The 21,861-nt window shown below is 37.9% G+C and overlaps 1 protein-coding gene and 1 pseudogene across 6 annotated transcripts in view; both read right to left on the bottom strand.

Annotated features, from left to right (window-relative positions):
* TPK1 (thiamin pyrophosphokinase 1) overlaps nt 1-21,861 on the bottom strand; it is a 404,677-nt gene that overhangs the window by 194,060 nt on the left and 188,756 nt on the right. For all 6 annotated transcript variants that reach the window (XM_017893766.1, XM_017893767.1, XM_017893762.1 and 3 more), the window contains one exon: nt 11,673-11,745. In XM_017893766.1, the coding sequence (XP_017749255.1) occupies nt 11,673-11,745 (73 nt within the window). The remainder of the gene's footprint in view (nt 1-11,672; nt 11,746-21,861) is intronic.
* Nucleotides 9,822-11,438, bottom strand: LOC108543328 (elongation factor 1-alpha 1 pseudogene; annotated as a pseudogene).

Genomic DNA, 21,861 nt, shown 5'->3' on the forward strand with positions numbered 1-21,861 from the left:
TTGATGGGTGCTGACGAGTTGATGGGTGCAGCACACCAACATGGCACAAGTATACATATGTAACAAACCTGCACATTATGCACATGTACCCTAGAACTTAAAGTATAATAATTAAAAAAAATAAAAAAATTAAAAAAACAGAATTGCTGTTAGGATTAAGTGAAATGATGCACAGTGATGAATACTTATCAAATGCTCACCTCAGAACCTGGGAAGAATCTTTAGAAACAGCAGATGTTTAAGGGAGACCCCCCCACATCAAAATTTTCTACAGTGAGCAAAATATTTTTTTTTTTTTTTTTTGAGACGGAGTCCCGCTCTGTCGCCCAGGCTGGAGTGCAGTGGCCAGATCTCAGCTCACTGCAAGCTCCGCCTCCCGGGTTTACGCCATTCTCCTGCCTCAGCCTCCCGAGTAGCTGGGACTACAGGCACCCACCACCTCGCTCGGCTAGTTTTGTATTTTTTTAGTAGAGACGGGGTTTCACCATGTTAGCCAGGATGGTCTCGATCTCCTGACCTCGTGATCCGCCCGTCTCGGCCTCCCAAAGTGCTGGGATTACAGGCTTGAGCCACCGCGCCCGGCCGAGCAAAATATTAATATTCTCCAAAGAAGTTTGTGTCAATATTTGCAAAACTATTTTTTACTTTACTGACAACTGAAAGAAATTATTACAAGGCAATGAGTGTCAATAATCAACCTAATTTCAAAAGTCCAATGCAAAAGCCATTAGACTGTCATTCTCAATTACTTAATTTACTGTCTGCCAATAATTTAACTAATATAGGTTAATGAGTTTATACATTTTACACACATAAAACCTATCAGGTTATACTATGCTGACTCCTCTAAAATTCCTTAATGGGAAAGAAAACAGATCCTTTGAAAAAAATTGTAATAACATATTAATTGTTATTTCATCGACTATATCCAGAGAGACTTGGCTTCGTAGAACAAGAGGCGAGGAGTTAAGTCCGGTGAAAACATTCCCAAGTTTGCTATTACCTTTTTCATTTTAGGTCAAGTCATCATTTAGTGCCCATCCATTTACCCAGGACAGAAAACACTTGTGCAAATTATCCTGGCAAGATTTTCTGGGGCTCTGAGACATCTACTGTAAGTTTATGGACTGAGTTTATAAGGTTAGGAACTTATAAGTGCTATTTCCTCCTAGGTATCATGCATATCACTTTTGAAAATGTATTTCCAGTGACTCGCATACAGGACCTTACCTAGTATAAATAAATACAATGTATATATAGTTAATAAACTCTAAGATTTTCAATGAGCTAAAATTCTCCAACAAAACAGAGTCTAATTCTCTGATAAATAAGATAACCTTTAAAGTATCCAATCTTAAAGAATGTAATCTATTGACAACTGTCTCCCTCACTAAATGAGTGACATTAATAAGAACATTTGAGTACATTTAGTATTATATGAGATATGAATCACTTTATATGAATTATATTTCTGAATCCCCATAATAACCTTACAAGGCAAGTGTAATTATCATATTTTAAAATATGCAGTCCATAGTTCCCAGAGATTAAATAACTTGCGCAAGGTCACAAAACTGATAGGAACACCATGTGGGATCTGAACCTATCATGCTTTGTACTTTGCGTAGTACCCTGCTTAATTAAACTTTTGTTATTTGGGCACGACTAAGCAGAAAAATACCTTTATAATTTACAGGAACATTTATTTAGTTATTATTCTCGAGTTTTAAATACCTGAGCATCCGTTAGCTGTTAGGCAGACATGATGACCCGCATGACCATGCTACATCCAGACTTAGAAACCTTCATGATTTTTGCAGCCTCCTGAAAATGGGCAGTGAATGCTTATCTATCCCTCCCTCCCCTTTTCCTTCTTCTTCAACTCATTATATTATCTTTATTATTATATTTATGATATAAGTTGACTCTTTTTCTTTGAAACATACAATTACAATCAACATCTCTGTGTATAAATGTTTGGTGCTGGTTATTTTTTTAGAAATGAATTCTGGAAATAAAATTACTGGGGAAATTATGAGAACATTTTCAGGTTCCTTGATATTTGATGCCAGAGCGCTTTCCAGGAAAGTTGTAAAAATATGTATTCCTATTAGTCGTATATAAGGATGAACAGTTCATCCTTTAAAAATATAAGTAATCTTAGGAGAGATAATTCATCATGGATTTCTTACTGTGAATTAATGGAACTGATTTACTTGCTCCTTAATAGCAAACAAAAATCAGTTTCATTACGGGAAAGATGATTTCCTTTGGAGGAGAAGGAAAGAGACAGTTAAGATAATTTTGGAGTGTGCATCAGGGATAGGAAGTGGTTCTTTCAGTTGAGGACTGAGTGGCTAATGGACAGTGTGAAAAGAAATGGACATGCTCAGAGGGGAAAATAGTTGTCTATCATTAAGGTAAACGAGGTAAGAAAAATCAAAGACCATCTTTAAAGTTGGCTCTGAAAACATGAAGTATAACTTCCTATACCTTCATATTGGCATACTGATACGGATTTTCTCTGGCAAATAAGCAATGATAAAAGTTTACTGGGTTTTAACATGTTAGCTTCTTTATTTTCCCCTATTCATTGCTGACATTGCCTTTCTTCTCATCAGTATGCAAGATATACACTTAAAAATATTTGGGGGGGATATTTTCCAGAGTCTTGGAAGAATTGAATATATTCAAGTTTTAATAATAAGAGTCCATAATCATTCATTAAATGGAATTGACTGGAACTCTGTAATTAAAAACTGCCTGCCAGATTAAGGGCACAGCAGGCATAGAGCAAAATGACAGATACTCCAAATAACCAAAGATACAGATCTAAAATGAGCTCTAACTTGTTCTCAGATTTGCTAAGAAGGGGAATAGCTCCATAAAGTAAACTGAAATCTAAAAGATCTGTTTGTGGATACAGGTATGAACATTGTCTTTTTCCCTGCAGAGATATAATCATGAAATAAGCAATTCCCACTTTCTTCTTCATTGTATAAAATGTCCTGTGGCAGACTGTTCCTTTTATTTACCAGGCTTCTAGAAACATTTATACTTTTCAAGCTAAAAAGGTTGTTTTTTAAATCATCAAATAACAGCCTTCAAGGAATGATTTCTTCAGCAAGAATGTCACAGGATTCAACTCTTAAAACCTAAGGAACAGTATAAAACTCTAAGTATATTGCCTAATATAATCTAGTATCCTTTTTCTGGTATCTAGATGGTGTATAAAGGAAAAGGAGAAATGCAATTTATCCTTGTAGCAATTCTCCATTCTTTCCGAAACTTAAAGAGACATTCTAATCTAGCATAATCTTCATTGTCCTATGTGTTGTAAAATAACCTTTTCTTTCAACAAGGAACGAAAGCTACAGTGTTTCAAACAAGAAAGTCATCCCTTCTGTTAATGTAAGTCGAATGTCTTTTTAGAACAGCACAGGGTTTTAAATGATGGCTTTCTTCCTAAAACCAAAGTCAGACTTCTGGCTGAAAGAGGGCACAGGGAAAACTTAGCATAACAGGCTTGAGACTGCTGTCTTTAAAATGGCCTGCTTGCAAGATTGGCCTTTGGCTGACATCAGGAAACTTGAATGGTAAATAGTTTCTACACTGATAGAAAACTTTCTTTGAGCAAGAGTCTCACTCTGTCTCCCAGGCTAAAGTACAGTGACATAATCTCGGCTCACTGCAACCTCTGTCTCCAGGGTCCAAGCGATTCTGGTGCCTCAGTCTCCTGATTAGCTGGGATCACAGGTGTGTGACACCACGCCTGGCCAATTTTTTGTATTTTTAGTAGGGTAAAGAGTAAATGTTCTGGGGTGAAATACATTTGAGAAACATTAAGGTAAAATTAGATTTTTGGCAGACTTACTTAAAAGGATACATGCACAGTGGGTTTCCAAAAGGGGCATACAGAATGTGGCAAATTTCACAAAATCATTAGATCACAGAAATCTTCTTTATATGAAGCAAAGCAGGACCAGTGCTTTTCTGTTTTAGTTCTAAAAGAAGGATCAGATACCTGCTTCATATAAACTTCAATCTGAACCTACTAATGACTGGGGATACCAGGATAAATGACCACAGACTTTGGCTTCCAGAACTTTATATGTTAACAGGGAAAAGGAGTAAAATGATAGAATTGTTTATCTCAAACTCTGCAAGACAGTATAAACAAGGGACTAACCACCACCTCCAGGTAGGGAACTGTGAAGGGATGAATTCATAAATGAAAGGGCATATAAAAATATCTGGCATATTTTAAGCACTAAAATATTTGGTTTTATTACTTTTTGGACTGTCGTAGTTGGTTGGTTTAGGCGAAGGAAGAATCCCATGAGTCAGACAAAGGAGGGAAGAGAGAGTCACAGAGGCCCTGGAGAACACAGAGTGTAACATCAGATGAATGAGAAGAGGCAGGCAGGTGCCCCTGGAGGTCCTCCTGTGTGTCTCACTGGGAGCTCTTCAATGTAAAGGGCAAAGCCTCGCCCTTTCTAAAAGCCTTCAGTATGTTAAACAAATTCAAACAAAACAAGCTTCAAAAAACATAGATGGCAATAAAGTCAATTTGAAAGGACTATGATTGAGGCAAGCATAAGAATTAAGGTATATTCAAGAGATAGTTTCACATAATGTTCCCCTGGCAGTCTCATCGTTCCCTTGGTGAGATGCTAATAAGGGTTAGACAGCCAGTCTAAGGAATATAAAGTGAAGAACCTGTCAGTTGTCAAGGGAAACTGCCTGTCTATAATTCCCTTAGCAAAGCCTTTATATCTTAGCATATGATAATTAGACTTCATGCTTAAGCCTAAAAATTTATTACACTCCAGGCTTTGTTTCATTTTGTTTATATTTTTTAAGGAAATATATCAAAAAAATGGAGTTGAGCTTTATATATTTTGTATAGTTTCCTCTGTTTGGCATAATAGTCAAACTTACTAACTTCACAATTTCTAACAGTCCAGTTTGTCATTTTCTCTAATTAATTTTTCATCTAAAAGTTGTTGGCATGTGGCTGAGAAGAACTGAAAAAGAGACGTAGTTAACAGTAGAAAATAGTAAGATTCATGAGATTAGGTGGATCAATGCAGATGTTTTTAACTGGAGATTCTGTGAAATAGAAATAGAACCAAACCTGAGGCTTGATCAAATTCAAAAGGATATCCCGAGCAATTCTGATTATGAATTACATCTACATTCATAAATTATGCACTTACAAAGATGAAGTGTTTGAAAATATTTTTAAAAAGCAATGTTACTGAGAAATAATAAAATATTAAAAAGGTCTTAAGCAAACAATTTTAGGAAGTAAAATAAAATACTACCAGCTTATATTAAAATAGTGCTTTAGAATTTCCAGAGAACTCTACCTGTATGCCATTATTAGATCATTACTAGAAGCACATGAGAAAGTCGGGGATATAACACCATGATTTAGGTTCACGTGTGGTGGTAAGATTTTCATATGTGTAAATTAACAACACAAATGTAATTTGCACTTAGTTCAAGAAAACAATCACTTTTCTACTTATAAAAGCCTAAAAACTAAAATGCATACTGCTAACAGCCAAGATTAAGTAATAGTCATTTGACATTCACACTTGAATGTACCCTCCACCCAATAACCTGCCCTCCCCACTATTTGAGAGTCAATGGGTTTAAACTGGAATGAAAATATAAGCACTTTCTGCTTACCCTCAGTAGCCCATTTATGAAAAATCAGACATTCTATTCAAATGCCAACCAGGTGACAATTTCCAATTATTTTGACTGAGAAAGTCATATTTAAACCCAAATCCCCAATTCCTTACAATGTAACTGAAACACATTTATACAGGCAATAGCCATTATGATGAAATGTAAAATGATGAGACATTTTCTGCTACTGCATCTAACATTTATAGCATTTTCTATTTATAAAAGGGAGCATTGGTTTTTAAAGATTAGATATGCTACCCCTGCTCATCGAGAGCACTCTTCAAAAATTTGGGTATGGCCATGCAAGTATTCAATGACGATGCAAAAATACTATACAAAATATTGGCTTAATAAGATATATTCTTCAATAATTCATGCAATTTGTTTTAAAAAACCCTTATCTTTTCCCAAGAGGGAAAAAGATACAATGGAAGACAGGAGACAAAAATCTGCCTACGTTTCTTTCTCCATTCCTCCAGTTTATAGTGCTAGAATTACCAGGGGACCTGGAATTATCTTATTATCTCTGTAACAGAAAATCTGTGGTTCAGCATCGACTCACCCTTTCTGCTAGCCTCATTCACCATATATACATGGGTTCAATGTTTTCCTTAATCAAGCTTGCCTTCATAAATACAGTATAATGAATCTTTGGGCACCTTCTTGCAACATTCTTGATGCTATGTTCTTCTAAGACTTGGAAGGATTAACAAGAAGATAAAATCAGAACTTGGACCTAGAGTCCTGTTCGTGACTTATGACTAGGGTTGTTTTCATCACACCGTCTAGAACATGGCCTTGTGTTGACAGTAACACTTTCTGGAATGGCAAAATGCTCATTGATAACACAAAGAAAAACATACTAAAAATCTGCCTATACCCTTGCTAATTTCATATTACCAAATCACTCTGATTCTTCAGTGTTCTATCTTGGCTCAATCCAATATCTTATAGGTAGTTTTTATTAATAGGTAATTTAATAATTTATCAGTTTATAAGGTTTTGATCTTTCATGGTCTGGTCCAACTATCACACCTTTACCCTTGCTGCCTCAAAATCAAAGGTTTAGAGGGACATACCGGAAACATAATGTAAAGTATTTGATTATGTCGTTGACTGTTATCACATTGACAGTGATAGTGGCATTCATTCCCAGGGGTGCTACATATTCAGTGCAAGGAACAACTGTTTTACCCAATAGGCCAAAGGTGTTACCTGTTGAGAAGCAGTAGCAGTGACCCAGTCCCAGTTCTAACAACACTCTCTTTATAGAAAACATGGGCATTGATCCTAAAGCTGTCTCTCACTAGCTCTACCATTTTGCTGAAGTCGCTTGGCTTTCTGGGCCTCAGTTCCCTCATCAAAAAATTGGGATAAAGAATATTGTTTAATTTCTTCTATTTTAAATTACAGTAGGCCCTTCATATCCACAGGGGATTGGCTCCAGGACCCTAGAGAACATCAAAGTCTGAGGATGCTTAAGTCCCTTAACGGGCCCTGCATATCCCAAGGTTCCCCATACACTGCTGGATGAATCATTGGATACCAAGGGTTGACTGTATTTCATATTTTTATTATATTTACATATTTTAACTCCTATCCTATAAACCTACATTTATGGCAAACCCTTGTTATTCTGTAATTTTTTAAGGCATTAGCTAAATCCTGCAAGTATTTCCTTAACCCCCTAAATATTAAGGAAACATGTTTAAAACTCCCTTTCCTAAATCCATTGAAGACCCAACAGAATACAATAATGAAAGAATATCAGGAGTTTGATAAGATAGCATAGTTTCTTCTAACGTTCTCAGAAAATTAGCATGGAGATATGCATAACAGATAGACTGAAGTAGGTGATTTTAGCTTTGAATCAAAGAAGCACTGACTGACCCAGAAAAATGAAAAATAAAATATCAAGAGGAAAATCAGTAAGTGATATTCCTCATTCTGAGTTAACAGTAGTGAACCAGGCAGAGAGGAACTAAGACAAACAGGCAAAAGGGAAAGCACCAAGATGTTACAGCTACCTGAAAACGAGGACTTTATAAATTCAGGACTGTATACCAGTTGCCGGGCTCAACGCTTTGTATGAAGAAATGTTGGCTACACAATCCACTTTTTGATTTTAACAACGTTTTGGTATTTTAAATTTCTTCACTTTACTAGATTCCCAGTTTCACCTTCATTGCAAACCCAGACCAGGTCGGGAGGGGGTGTATTTGAAAATGAAGATAACCGCCTTTCAATTGTGAAAGAGCAGTGTAAAGGCTGTTTAAGTTGGAGATAATGGCTTATATGAATCGTGTGTAATGTTGCATTAACTTGTTGTAATTATCATCATTATTAAAACTACAGCCAAACACTCACCATGTGCTCTACAGGGCACATTAACTATATAAAAGACATCATCTGTGCCCTCTAGGAACTTAGCCTAAAAGTTCAAAGCAGTGAGTTCAACACTGATACATGAAGAAAGTGGATTATACTGTATCGACCTAGAACTAGGCAGTTCAAGAATTAGAAGATTCAGCTAAATCTTACTTTAAAAACGAAACCTCAACAAATATAACTTAGTTTTTAAGGTTAAAATAAAGTGAAGCAGGAAATATAAGAGAAATTCATCAAGGGGCATTAACTCAAAAATTTCCTCTATCCTTGACCCTCATTTTACTGCCTAAGATATAAAAAGGCTGGCTTCCTCTATTTTCTTATCTTGGATAGGTGTGATCAGGCTGGCACTTCTGATTGTGGCAAGCCAGCAGCATTAAAGAAGGGGGAGAGGAGTCACACCTGACCAGATCTTCAACTTGTTTTTTGAGTATGCTTGTCTCTGCCTCTCTCACTGTTTCTTCTGCTGCTGAAAATATGATTAATATCTATGCATTTGTAAAACTCTGCATTGTAAGCAAGGCTCTGACTTTTCCATCCCAACGAGGTTGAGGTATGGCGTTAATGAGAAGGGAGACTGTGGGGAATGAACGGGAACATGCCAATGTTAAAGTAATTGAGCATGAATATCAAACACTGACTTGGGAACGGTCTTCATTTGCTGAGGGAAAGTCTGATCAGCTGGTGGGCAGATGGGATGTGCAGAGACCTGCATTCACCACCAGCCCCAGAATTTCCATATCATCACAGGCTATACCTTATAAGCAAAGCACCTTTGTGTTTCCATCTAGAATCATGTTTCCTTTTTTTTCTCTTCATTTTCCTACCTTTTTCTCTTCCCTCCTTCCTTTCTGAGAAAGGTTCCTTCTCTTCTTCATGAATTATCTAATCTCCCCGCAAGCCTCATGAAGAATTTAAAGTTTTGTGATTTCAATATTTGATGTTTCTTTTTAAAAAAATACATACTTTGCTAATGCCAGTTTAGAATTAAACACAGATGATGGTGCTGTGGCTAGAATTACTAATGCTATAATTTTTATTTGAAAAACTCTTCACTGTCTTCCAAAACCACTGAGACCTTGAATTACTGGTTACTTTAATACACTGCCACGTGACTTATATCATTCCCAATTAGATCACGTATATGTTCTTAAGTGGCAAGGATCTTTGAAAGATTTGCATAATAATGAGAAAATTAACACCTTTTCAAAAGATGTAGGTTATTACCAATCTCAAGTTGTAGCTAAGTTTTATTCAAAACAGAGTAATAATAATTTCAAGAAAACTAAATGTTAAAGAAAAAATGTTAGTCCTAAATTCCAGTGAGTACACAATTATGCATTTTACAAAATTCATTTACAAAGATGATTTTAGCAGAGTTTACAAAATCAAAAAATGTACACCTGAAATGTACATTAATTGGGGAATTGGTTAAATGAAATTAAGATACATTCATTAAATTGAAGTTAAAATGATCCATAAGAGATATCATAATAATGGAAATATAGGCAAACAATTGGTTTATTAAATGAAATATATAAATTATAAGCTTTTTAAAATATATATGTTTAAAGGATTAATTTTTACATAACGGGTAATAAAATTTCCCCAAGATTGTGTTCCACCTTTGTCATTTTGTAAGTTTCCAATTTTTTTCCTCATTAAACTTTTTAATGGGTCTCAAAATTCTGTTTTTTTACAATTTTTTGGTCAAGTTGTTCTCCATTAAAAGTACTGATTTTAAAATTAGTAACTTAAAACTGCCACACACAAAAAAGAAAACCAACGTGGTCCACAAAACATTCTCCTTTGCTTCTGAAGGTTTTATGATGCATTGTTATCATTAACCAGTCTTTTACTACTAAACTTAAATGGTCAATTGAAACAAACAGTTCTGAGACCATTCTTCCACCACTGATTAAGAGCTGGGTGGGAAGTATTAGGGATAATATTCATTTAGCCTTCTGAGATTTCTGGGGAGACTTGGTGACCTTGCCAGCTCCTGCAGCCTTCTTGTCCACTGCTTTGATGACACTCACGGCAACTGTCTGTCTCATAGCGCAACTGTCTGTCTCATAGCACGAACAGCAAAGCAACCCAGAGGTGGATGGTCTGAGAAGCTCTCAACACACATGGGCTTGCCAGGAACCATATCAATGATGGCAGCATCACCAGACTTCAAGAATTTAGGGCCATCTCCCAACTTTTTACCAGAATCTTTTCCTTCAGCTCAGCAAACTTGCATGCAATGTGAGCTGTGTGGCAATCCAGTACAGGGGCATAGCCAGCACTGATTTGGCCTGGATGGTTCCGGATAATCACCAGAGTAATGAAGCCAGCTGCTTCCATTGGTGGGTCGTTTTTGCTGTCACCAGCAACGATGCCATAACGAACATCCTTGACACACACATTCTTGACATTGAAGCCCACACTGTCCCCAGAAGAGCTTCACTCAAAGCTTCATGGTGCATTTTGACAGATTTTACTTCAGTTTTAATGTTGACTGGAGCAAAGGTGACCACCATACCAGGTTTGAGAATGCCAGTCCCCACTTGGCCAACCGGAACAGTACTAATACCATCAATTTTGTAGACATCTTGGAGGGGCAGGCGAAGGGGCTTGTCAGTCGGACAAGGTGGTGGCAGGATGTGATGTACAACCTCAAGCAGTGTGGTTCCACTGGCATTGCCATCCTTACCGGTGACTTTCCATCCCCTGAACCAAGTCGTGTTAGCATTTGGCTCCAGCACGTTGTCACCATTCCAACTAGAATTGGGCACAAATGCCACTGTGTCAGGGTTGTAGCCAGTTTTCTTAGTGTAAGTGCTGACTTCCTTAACGATTTCCTCGTATCTCTTCTGGCTGTGGGGTGGCTCAGTGCAATCCATTTTGTTAATACCAGCAATGAGTTGTGTCACCCCCAGTGTGTAAGCCAGAAGGGCATGCTCTCGGGTCTGCCCATTCTGGGAGATACCAGCTTGAAATTCACCAACACCAACAGCAACAATCAGGACAGCACGGTCAGCCTGAGATGTCCCTGTAATCATGTTTTTGATGAAGTGTCTGCATCCTGGGGCGTCAATGATAGTCACGTAGTATTGCTGGTCTCAGATTTCCACAAGGAGATATCAATGGTGATATGAGGTTCACGCTCAGCTTTCAGTTTATCCAAGACCCAGGCATACTTGAAGGAGCCCTTTCCCGTCTCAGCAGCTTCCTTCTCAAATTTTTCAATGGTTCTTTTGTCGATGCCACTGCATTTGTAGATCAGATGGCCAGTAGTGGTGGACTTGCCTGAATCTACGTGTCCCAATGATGATAATGCTGACATGAGTCCTGTCCTTTCTCATTTTGGCTTTTAGACGTAGTCTTCATGACACCTGTGTTCTGGCGGCAAACCCATGGTGAAAAAGTGTAGGTTCCCATTTTGAATGTATATTACAATTGCTAAAATAAAAAAACTATGAAAGGTAACCAACCAATGAGTTTATCAACGTCTTCCTATACACCGTGAAAATTGGAAACAACATAGAAAAAGCAACCATATGAGAAAGATCTTGAACAAAAAAGTATTTACAATTTACCTTAGTAGCGTAGTATTCTCTGACATCAGGCCTAATAGAATCAAAGTCTCCACTGATGAATTCAGGCAAAAAGCTGAAAGAAACAGTAAGTCAAGTAAGTCAACTAGTTATTTCTATTTATTTTTGAAACTTTAAAACTGTGGCTAAGTGTTGTGGCTTGCAACTGTAATCCCAACACTGAGAAGTTGAAGCAGGAGGACTGCTTGAGGCCAGGAGTTCAAGACCAGCCTGGGCAACATGGCAAGACCCTATCTCTACAAAACAATTAAAAAATGAGCTGGGCATGATAGTGCACACCTGTAGTCTCAGCTACTTGGGACGCTACACGGGGAGGATCACCTGAGCCCAGGAGTTCGAGGATATAGTAATCCATGACAGCATAACTCCAGGCTGGGTGACAGAGCAAGACTCCATCTCTAATTTAAAAAATAAAAAATAATACTGTGATTATAAGGATCAAAGAGAAAAGTAATATACTCAGAACAAAACCAAAAACACAGAAACTATTTTTAGAGAGAATAGGATGTTATACCATATACTCCTGGTTTCAATGACTGAGGCAAACAACAGGTATCCAACCAATTCATCACCTGAGTCACAATGTCAGAGAATACTTATCTTTTTCAACAAACAGATAAAAATTAAAGATAATTGGTTTAAAAAATCCTGACAGAAATACTCATCTTTGCATATTACCTTGTACATATATAAGGTTTTACATTATTGTACCTCACACAAGTTCAGAAATTTCAACAGATAGGAATAGAACAAATGATCATGAGGATTCTTTGAAATTCTGTGCCAAGCAAGAGTCAGTTCTAAGACATTTTCCAAATATTCTATCGACATATGTCTAGAAACAGGAATCTTTTAGTTAAGTCTGAAATACTACAAGAGTCAAGGTTATTAAATATAGAGAGAGATTCCCAGATGTGGTTGTTTCTAATAATATTACTACTGCCTTTACTTTTTTCCCTGCTATAGTTTTAAGTCACTTTAGAAAGCATACCTTACTCCATCTATTATACATAAGCCATCATTTGCTATTTTTACATAAAATATTTACATGACCTGGTAGAGTTTCTTCCCACTTAAAACACCTAATTGTAGAGAAATAAAATATCCCTGGATTTCTCAGTAGTATGCAGAAACCCTTAGCCTGCTGAGCCTCAGAAATGTATATGATACAAAGAAGGGAACGGTTGCTTTCACTTCCTATAAAAATATTCCACCCTTCACATGCCATGAGAATTAAAACTGTAACCATTTATCTAGTTAATTGCTTTGATTCAAAATACTAAAACTTCTTAGGTCTTCTCAAGAGGGCCAAATTGTTATCTGATGAACTAGGTCCCTAGCTAAAGAAGACTGGGGTGTTATATTTCTGGGTATTACATGTCAAAAAAGGTGAAGCCCCACAACTTGGAGAAAACTCTACGTCATAATATATAAAACATGGGGGGTGTTATCTGGCTCCTGGAGACATTTTATTAATATACCAAAGGGCTTAGGATTCAGGTCCAGAAAATTTCTAAGGAGACCCTTTCAAGAGGGGAGAAACACAGCTGTATATTCTACTTAGTAATAAGAAAAATAAAAAATAAAAACATAATGCCTTATCCTTCACCTATGGGTGTGCAACTACCAGCAGAGGACAATGGACCTGGCTCTCACTGCTTGGGCCAAGGGGTAACAAACTAGGGCAAAGGGGACTAATGTTATGACACATCTCTCTCAGAAAATCTGATGTGTGAGTTCAGAAGAAAATTAATACAGACAAAATTTGGGGAAAAAAATACTAACCTTGTCCTTTAGCACATTTCTTTTTGTAAGGTTCTTGACTCAATTGGAAATATTATTTCTGAGGTCAAACCTAATCTAACTGATATCCGTGTTGGGCCACCTCTTCTTTGTGTTACCACAAAGATCTCTACCATATAAACTCCTTAGCTCGGATGAGCTAGGCCCAACTATTTTTTACTAGTTAATTCATTCCATAAATATTCTCTGAACACTATATGCAAAAGACTACAGCTAATTTCAGAAAAAAGTAGAACTGGAAAGTAAATGTGAGTACTTAGGTGTTTAAATCACATCTCGTTTCAACATCTTCCCATAAGTTTTCTCCCTGGAAACTTCCCTGTATACCGTATCTATTACTTTCAATTTTATTTCATACCTATTAAGGTAAATAATTTATACCTTACCCCTGATAGGACCAAAAACAGACTATTAAGTTTTTTCTATTTTTTCTTGTTGTATGAATTCATTCATTTTCAAAGTTTCTTTAAATGTTTCCACCCATCACCATATAACTGCATGCAAATTAATACTCAGATGAATCACAGAATATTAGGGCTGGAAGGAATAAAAGAAATTACTCTTCTAATATCCTCTTTATCCTTTCTGAAGAACTGAGATCCAAGACGTCAAGGACATTTTATCTGTAAAGCCAATGTCCAATCTATTTCACCAAGTAAAGCAACCATTTAAAATTAGGACTCTGGGTCTGGTTCAAGCAACATCCTGGAAGACCGACTTTATGTTGCTCTCCAAATTTTAGTCTCTCAGATCTCTAGAACCAATTTGGCAGTTTCCAAATAGCATATTGATTTTGTCAATAAATAAAAATGAAAAATGAAAGCTGATATACACAGGCAACTGAGCATCTATCCCCTTAGGGACAATTCATCCTAAAGACAATGAGGCCTCCCTATATCTTACACTGTGAATAATGAAAGAAAGCATTCATGCAAATTCACTTATATTTTAGTGGAAAATATTAATAGGAACACAAACTTATATAGGTAGTAGATACCTAACTTCTGTTAATTTTTAATATAATTTTCTCCAATGTAACATGTATGCTTTCAAATTGAATCAGGATGCTTATTTCTAAGAAGGCCCATGCCAAAAATACACCTGGCATTCATGCTGAGATGACTAAAATAATTATAATTTTCGTCATATAATGCACTCGTTTTTGAAACTTGCTGAAATGTACTTTTTGACGCTGCAATTAAAAGCCCATCTCACTTTTCCTGAGATGCCTGTTGCCATGGTGCCTGGGCATTCTGAAGAGGTACTTACTGAGGATGACACTTCACAGATGTAGAAGAGCTATGTTATGATATAAATGACAGTTTACACAAGCAGATTATTTTCAGAACTCTTTGGGGACTGATTACACACAGCAACTGACTAGCGGTACATGGATTTGTGTAGCCACTGACCATGTTTCTACCTACTGTCGACTCAGGCACACCGATCTATCTTTTCTTTGCTATCCTCAATCTATGTGAACTGACTTGTTAGTACTGAAAGGTGTCCCAAACTCTCCACAAATGGCCCAGTCAGACTCCTTTAACATTTTCATTTTAACTCTTACCATACTGGTCACTCATTCATTACAAAATAAGAGTGTAAAAAGTACTGAGATCAATTAGTGAACTTAAGATCCATCACATGTAATAATCAAGAGGGAGGCTGATAAATTTAGGAAATATTCTAAATACAGTGGAGTAGATAGAAGTTATATAGTAGTTACAGTAGTTATAACTACTGCCTTTACAGGGCCTTTCCTGATACCACTGAAGGAGACTGTCCCTCCATAAAGCTGTTTGTTTTGTTTTGTTTTGTTTTGCCCCCAGGAAAGACACTATTGTTCCCTTAAAACTTGAATGGCACTAAAATCTCTTACTTTCCATTTCATTTTAAGCAAGTTCTATGTCTTCTAGCTTCTAATAGATGGTAAGGCCTCTGAAGCAGGATCTGTCTCTGATTGATCATGGTACACCCCGAAGGATGACGGACACTGACACTGAAAATGATACAATAAGATGATGAGGTAGAGAAGGAGAAAGAGGGGAAGAAGGAGGAAATGAGGCGGGGGCTGAAAAGGAAAGAAGAGGAGTAGGAGGAACAAGGAGAAAAGGAAAGAAGGGTGAAGAGAGGGGACAGGGTGAAGTGGGGGAAGAAGAGATAGGAGGAGGTGGAAAATGGTACAAAGAGAAAAGCCAGGAGAGGAAAGGAAGGGCTAGAGGGGAGTAGAAAAGAAGAAAGAGGAAAGAAACATTTATTAGGCACTTATGATTACAGCTGCCCTTCCCCCTACTCCCTAGCTTGTGCAGATTATTTAAGCTTTCTGAACCTCATGTCTCCATGTATAAAATGAGGATAATTTAGAGTGCTTGTGAGGATTAGGAGTTAATACATGTGAAGCACTTGGAAAATGCCTGGCGCACAGTAAGCACAGTTTGAGCTATTCAGTTCAAATAAAAATTACTGCAAGTGAAGTTAAGTAGTTTGCCCTAGATTATAATAAGAGGTAGAGCCAGAACTCAAACCCAGGCAGTTCAATCTTTGTTATTTAATGGCTAAGTATACAGCCTCCCACATACACGCATTTACGAAACAGAACAATGATGCTTTTGGTAGAGAACGTTCTCTGCATAAATGTACTCTTTGCTGCTGATTTTATTAATCACTAGTAATTTGGTCAACCTATGTAGTTTATAAAGGTTTCCCTGAGGCACAAGAGAAAAAGGATTTGTGCTAGTGGTACCAGAAAGAAGGACAGGATTTTGAGGACAGACTATGTTAGGAGAAGAAAGTTTGGGAATATTGTTGAAGAAGAGCATGACTACAGACCTAGAAAGATAGTAGTAGTTGGTCTGAAAAAAGAAGGAATGAATCATTTAAATATTTGTGCTAATATTCTCTGTAAAATCATATGAAGTTGGTGGTGGGGGAACAAGAGTGACACAAAATATATAAAAATGTTACCACATTTTGACTGTCTTTATAAACACAATCAGCGCAACTGTTTTCAATAAATAAGTCTCTAAATACAATAATAGTGCCAAAAGATACGTAAATATTTGTGTAACTTTGGGTAAGAGACATTCTTAGGAAAGACAGAAAACACAACAATAAATAAGCTGACGGATTATGTAAAAATGTAACAATATGTTAATAGAAAGATAAGGTCAAATTATAACTTTTACATATGCAAAATACACAACCCATAAGAACTGCTGTCCCCAACACACTGAGAGCACCCAAAAGTGGTAAAGGAAAAAGACAAATAGAAGAAGAGCCAAAGCCTATTCCCACCAGCAGTAAGTATATGAAAACATGGTAAATCTAAAATAATTATCAAGGAAATACATTTTAAAGCAAAAATAGAGTACTTTCTTTTACACCAAAACTCAAAAATTAAGAAAAGTGAAGTGGGTATGGACAAGGCCGAAATAGCGAAAATAGGCACAAACACAGACTAGTGAAGTCGTGACTAGGATACTGCCTACCCACAGGCAATCCCGCTTGAGGAATCCATCCTGGCTTGTTCGTTTGTTTTTGTTTTGTTTTGACAGTACCTAGGATATCTGCACAATAAAGCAAGGGATATAACAAGGAGAGAAAAAAACTGAACGTCCAAAAATATAGGGAAGGTGGAATAAAACATTATGTAACCTGTTAGGGAAAGTAGGCAGCTTTTAGACGAGCTAACCACTGTCTACTGCTCTAGAGGGAACGCCCATCACATCTTACTAAGTAAAAAAAAAGCCTAAATATATTTGTGCATTTTTGTATAAACACAAAGGAAGTTATGGAAGTGAATGATTCAAGCTATTCCCACTGATTATCTCAGGGGATGGGATTAGTTTTTCTTTGAAAAATTTTATAAAGCATACCTTAATTTAATAACCTCAAAGACAATTAATAATGCCACTTGTGAAAGCAAATAAAATGTGAAGGAAAATGAAAAATTAACTGACAACGCTTAGACTCTAAGAACATTAAATAGTACTTAGCAGCCACTAAGGTTGTTATAAATGACTTTAGTTAAGTTACCCAAAGACAATGTTTTATCTCTTAGAATAATTGATTGCATCGTCTCAAACTGTCTAGCCCAGGATTCATCACAAGGTAGAAAATAACACAGTTTCCCAAAATAATTATTTAAGGATGTCTTTATATGCTAACGACATCCAGAGGGAAAAAACAGTAACAAAAACATTAACAAATGAAATATAGATACAATCTCCATATCACACAGTTACAATAATGATTGGGGAACAGAATGAGGATGGATCAATGACAAGAAAAAATACATAATTTTGCAGAAGATCTCTTGATTGAGACAAAGAGGGAAACACAGAAAAGCTGCCAAAAGAGGGCTCTTACCCTAGAGAAAACCTTCTAGGAAACATATTTTTTTGAATATTTGTTCTATGCCAGTCTCTGTATTTTATTCATATATTTTATGTTTATTAATTAATATAATTTTAGCTAATTTCCATAACACTCCTATCAGGCTGATTTTTATCATCCGAATTTTATGGTAGAAAGCCAGGGCTCAGTGATATGAAGCCACCTGCATTGGTGTTACACAGATTCAAAAGGTCTTCTCTCCTCCTCTTCTTCCTCCTGCTTTCTTCATTGAACAACATATGCCCTTGACTAGCATAGAGAAATAATCCTGCTCCACCTCCTGCACAGGATGCAATTTCACTTCTTCCAAAATCCTGGCCCTTGTCTGTAACCTGCTTTGCTTGTGTGCCCAACAGAGGTGCACAGTCATCAAGCCGCAGCAGGAGGGCAATGCAAAGTTGCCCCACAGCACAAGTGACAGGCCCCCAGGCACACTCCTACGTGAAGCTAGGTTCATGGTTTGTTTTAATGAATGGAGAAGTAGGGAAGGGAGGCACCATCACAAAATCACATGAGGCTTCTAGACAGCATATTTCATTCTAGTTAGTAAACAAGCAAATCGAATATTCAATTCCATAATTGAGCAATCAACATAAGCAATGTAAATTTTATGGGTTAGTAGGAAATTAAAACATACAGACTGCTATCTCCACCCCTGCAATGGGAATTAACCTCTCACTGCAGCCACTTAGAAAACCACACAAAAGAAGTAGAAATTCAGACAGTGGAAAACGACAGCTCTGGGAAGTGATTACTGTATGATTCTATAATGGTGGATACATGTCATATATTTGTCCAAATCTATGCAACGTAAAACACCAACTGTGAACCCTAACGTAAACTACAGACTTTGGGTGACAATAATGTGTCAATGTTGGTTCCTCAATTGTAAAAAAAAATTATATCACTCTGGTGGGGGGGTGTTGATAATGGGGAAACTAGGAATGTCTGGGGACATGTGCTATCTTGGCTGTCTTTGTATCCTTCTCTCAATTTAAAATTGCTCTTAAAAAATAGCCTTCCCCGTCTCTACTAAAAGATACAAAAAACTAGCCGGGCGAGGTGGCAGGCACCTGTAGTCCCAGTTACTCGGGAGGCTGAGGCAGGAGAATGGCGTGAACCCGGGAGGCGGAGCTTGCAGTGAGCCGAGATCTGGGCGACAGAGCAAGATTCCGTCTCCAAAAAAAAAAAAAAAAAAAAAAAAAAAAAAAAAAAAGCCTTAACAGAATGGGCAATGGATCTGAATAGAGGAGAAAACAATCTGGCAATAAATGATTACACACAGAGTTATAATAAAAACATACAGCAATTTTATTCCTAGGTATATACTAGCTAAAGAGAGAAATGAAAACACATGTGCCTACAAAACCTTCTACACTACGATTTGGATGAACCTTGAAAACATGCCAAGTTAAAGAAGCCAGGCACAAAAGTCCACATAACATATGATTCCTTTCATTTGCAAATACCAAAGAGGAAAACCTAAAGGGACAAAAAGTAGATCAGTGGTTGTTAGGGCTGGGGGAAAGGAGGAGGATGGTAGCTGAAGGGTGCAGGTTTCTTTCTGAGGTGGTAAAAACGTTCAAACTTGACAGCAATGAAAGAGAGTTCCTGTTGCTCCGCATTCTTGCCACCACCGAAAATGGAGATGGTTGCAGTTATCCATGAACATCAAAAACCTCTGGACTGTGGACTTTAAACGGGTAAATTATTTAGAATATGGCTATATCCGAATACAGCTGTTAAAAAGAAGAAAAATGTTATCAGACAGCTTCATCTAACTGGTATTTCTAGAATACTCCAGCCACCACCAACAGATATACACATTCTCTTTAAGTTGCACATGAAACATTCTTCAAATTAGACACCATTCTAGGCTAGAGAGCAACATTTTTTTAACTTTTTTTGAAACGGAATTTCACTCTTGTTGCCCAGGCTGGAGTGCAATGACGCATTCTCGGCTCACCACAACCTCTGCCTCCCAGGTTCAAGCAATTCTCCTGCCTCAGCCTTCCGAGTAGCTGGAATTACAGGCATGTGCCACCATGCCCAGCTAATTTTGTATTTTTAGTAGAGATGGGGTTTCTCCATGTTGGTCAAGTTGGTGTCCAACTCCCGACCTCAAGTGATCCGCCCGCCTCAGCCTCCCAAAGTGCTGGAATTACAAGGATGAGCCACCACGCCCGGCCTTACAATTTTTTTTCTTAAAGAGCGAGACCATCAATATTTTGGGCATTACAGGCTATAAGGTCTCTCTCACAACTGCTTAACTCTGCCATGGCAGCATGATAGCAGCCATAGAAAATAAGAAGACAATGGGCACGGCTGTGCTCCAGGAAACCTCTGTTTAGAGTAGTTTGCCAACCCCTGTTTTAGGCCATAAAACAAGATTCAATCGATTTAAGAGGGATGAAATCACAAAAAGTATGTTCTCTAACACATACCTTTCTTTCTTTTCTCCCTTCCTTAATCAACTGTAATTAGTACTCTCTAGAATGGACTATGACTTCTATCAGAATTAGTTGAGGCTTTAAAACTTCCATTTATAGAAAGCAGGTCTGTATTAGTCCATTCTCACACTGCTATGAAGAAACATCCGAGACTCGGTAATTTATAAAGCAAAGAGGTGTCATTGATTCACAGTTCCATATTGCTGGAGAGTCCTCAGGAAACTTAAAATCATGGCAGAAGGCAAAGGAGAAAAAGGCACCTTCTTCACAGGGTGGCAGGATGGAGTGAGAACAAGCACGGGAAATACCAGATGCTTATAAAACCATCAGATCCTGTGAGACTCACTCACTATCATGAGAACAGCATGGGGAAACCACCCCCATGGTCCAATTACCTCCACCTGGTCCCACCCCTGACACATGGGGATTATGGAGATTACAATTCGAGGTGAGATTCGGGTGATGACACGGAGCCAAACTATATCAAGATCCTCGAATAACGTCCTTTCATTCAAGGTCATTTCCTTATAAGGTTGATGAGGGAAAAACCCGGCTAGGGCCATTGTATGTATAGGGTCTGCATGATCTCACCATGTCTATGTGGGTTTTCTCTTAAGTACTCTGGTTTCTACCTACATCGCAAGATGTGCACGTTTGGTGAACTGGCTGTCTACACAGTCCCACCATGACAGTGAGAGAGAGAGAGAGAGAGAGTGAGTGAGTGTGTGTGTGTGTGTGTGTGTGTAAGTGTGCCTCAGAGCAGAATGTGTCCTGTCCTGGGTCAGTTCCCTCTTCGTCCCCTGAGCTGCCCAGAGACGCTCCAACTGCCTATCACCCTGAACTGAAATGAGCTGGTAAATAATTATCTTACTTGTTTTTATTGATCTTTCTTCACTTGATCTTAGCTAAAAGGCTGAGAAGTGATTTTATTGATTTTCTTAAATGTACATATAGCTCATATTTATTTCAGTGTTAAATATTAGAACTGTTTGGTCTTTATTCAGAATTTTGGTGATGTTTTTGTGACCAGAAATATGCCCTAAGAACTTAACTCTTGGGGCGGAGCAAGATGGCCGAATAGGAACAGCTCCAGTCTCCAACTCTCAGCGCGAGCAACACAGAAGACCGGTGATTTCTGCATTTTCAACTGAGGTACTGGGGTCATCTCACTAGGGAGTGCCGGACAATCGGTGCTGCTCAGCTGCTGCAGCCTGACCAGCGAGAGCTGAAGCAGGGCCAGGCATTGCCTCACCTGGAAGCCAAGGGGAAGGGAATCCGTTTTCCTAGCCAGGGGAACTGAGACACACAACACCTGGAAATTCGGGTAACTCCCACCCCAATACTGCGCTTTAAGCAGACAGGCACACCAGGAGCAGACTCCCACACCTGGCCGGGAGGGTCCCACGCCCACGGAGCCTCCCTCACTGCTAACACAGCGTCTGTGGCGATCTATCCGCAAGGCAGCAGCGAGGCTGGGGGAGGGGCGCCCGCCATTGCTGAGGCTTAAGTAGGTAAACAAAGCA

The sequence above is a fragment of the Rhinopithecus bieti genome, unplaced genomic scaffold (assembly GCF_001698545.2).
Source record: "Rhinopithecus bieti isolate Rb0 unplaced genomic scaffold, ASM169854v2 scaffold_23862, whole genome shotgun sequence".
NCBI classification, from domain to species: Eukaryota; Metazoa; Chordata; class Mammalia; order Primates; family Cercopithecidae; genus Rhinopithecus; species Rhinopithecus bieti.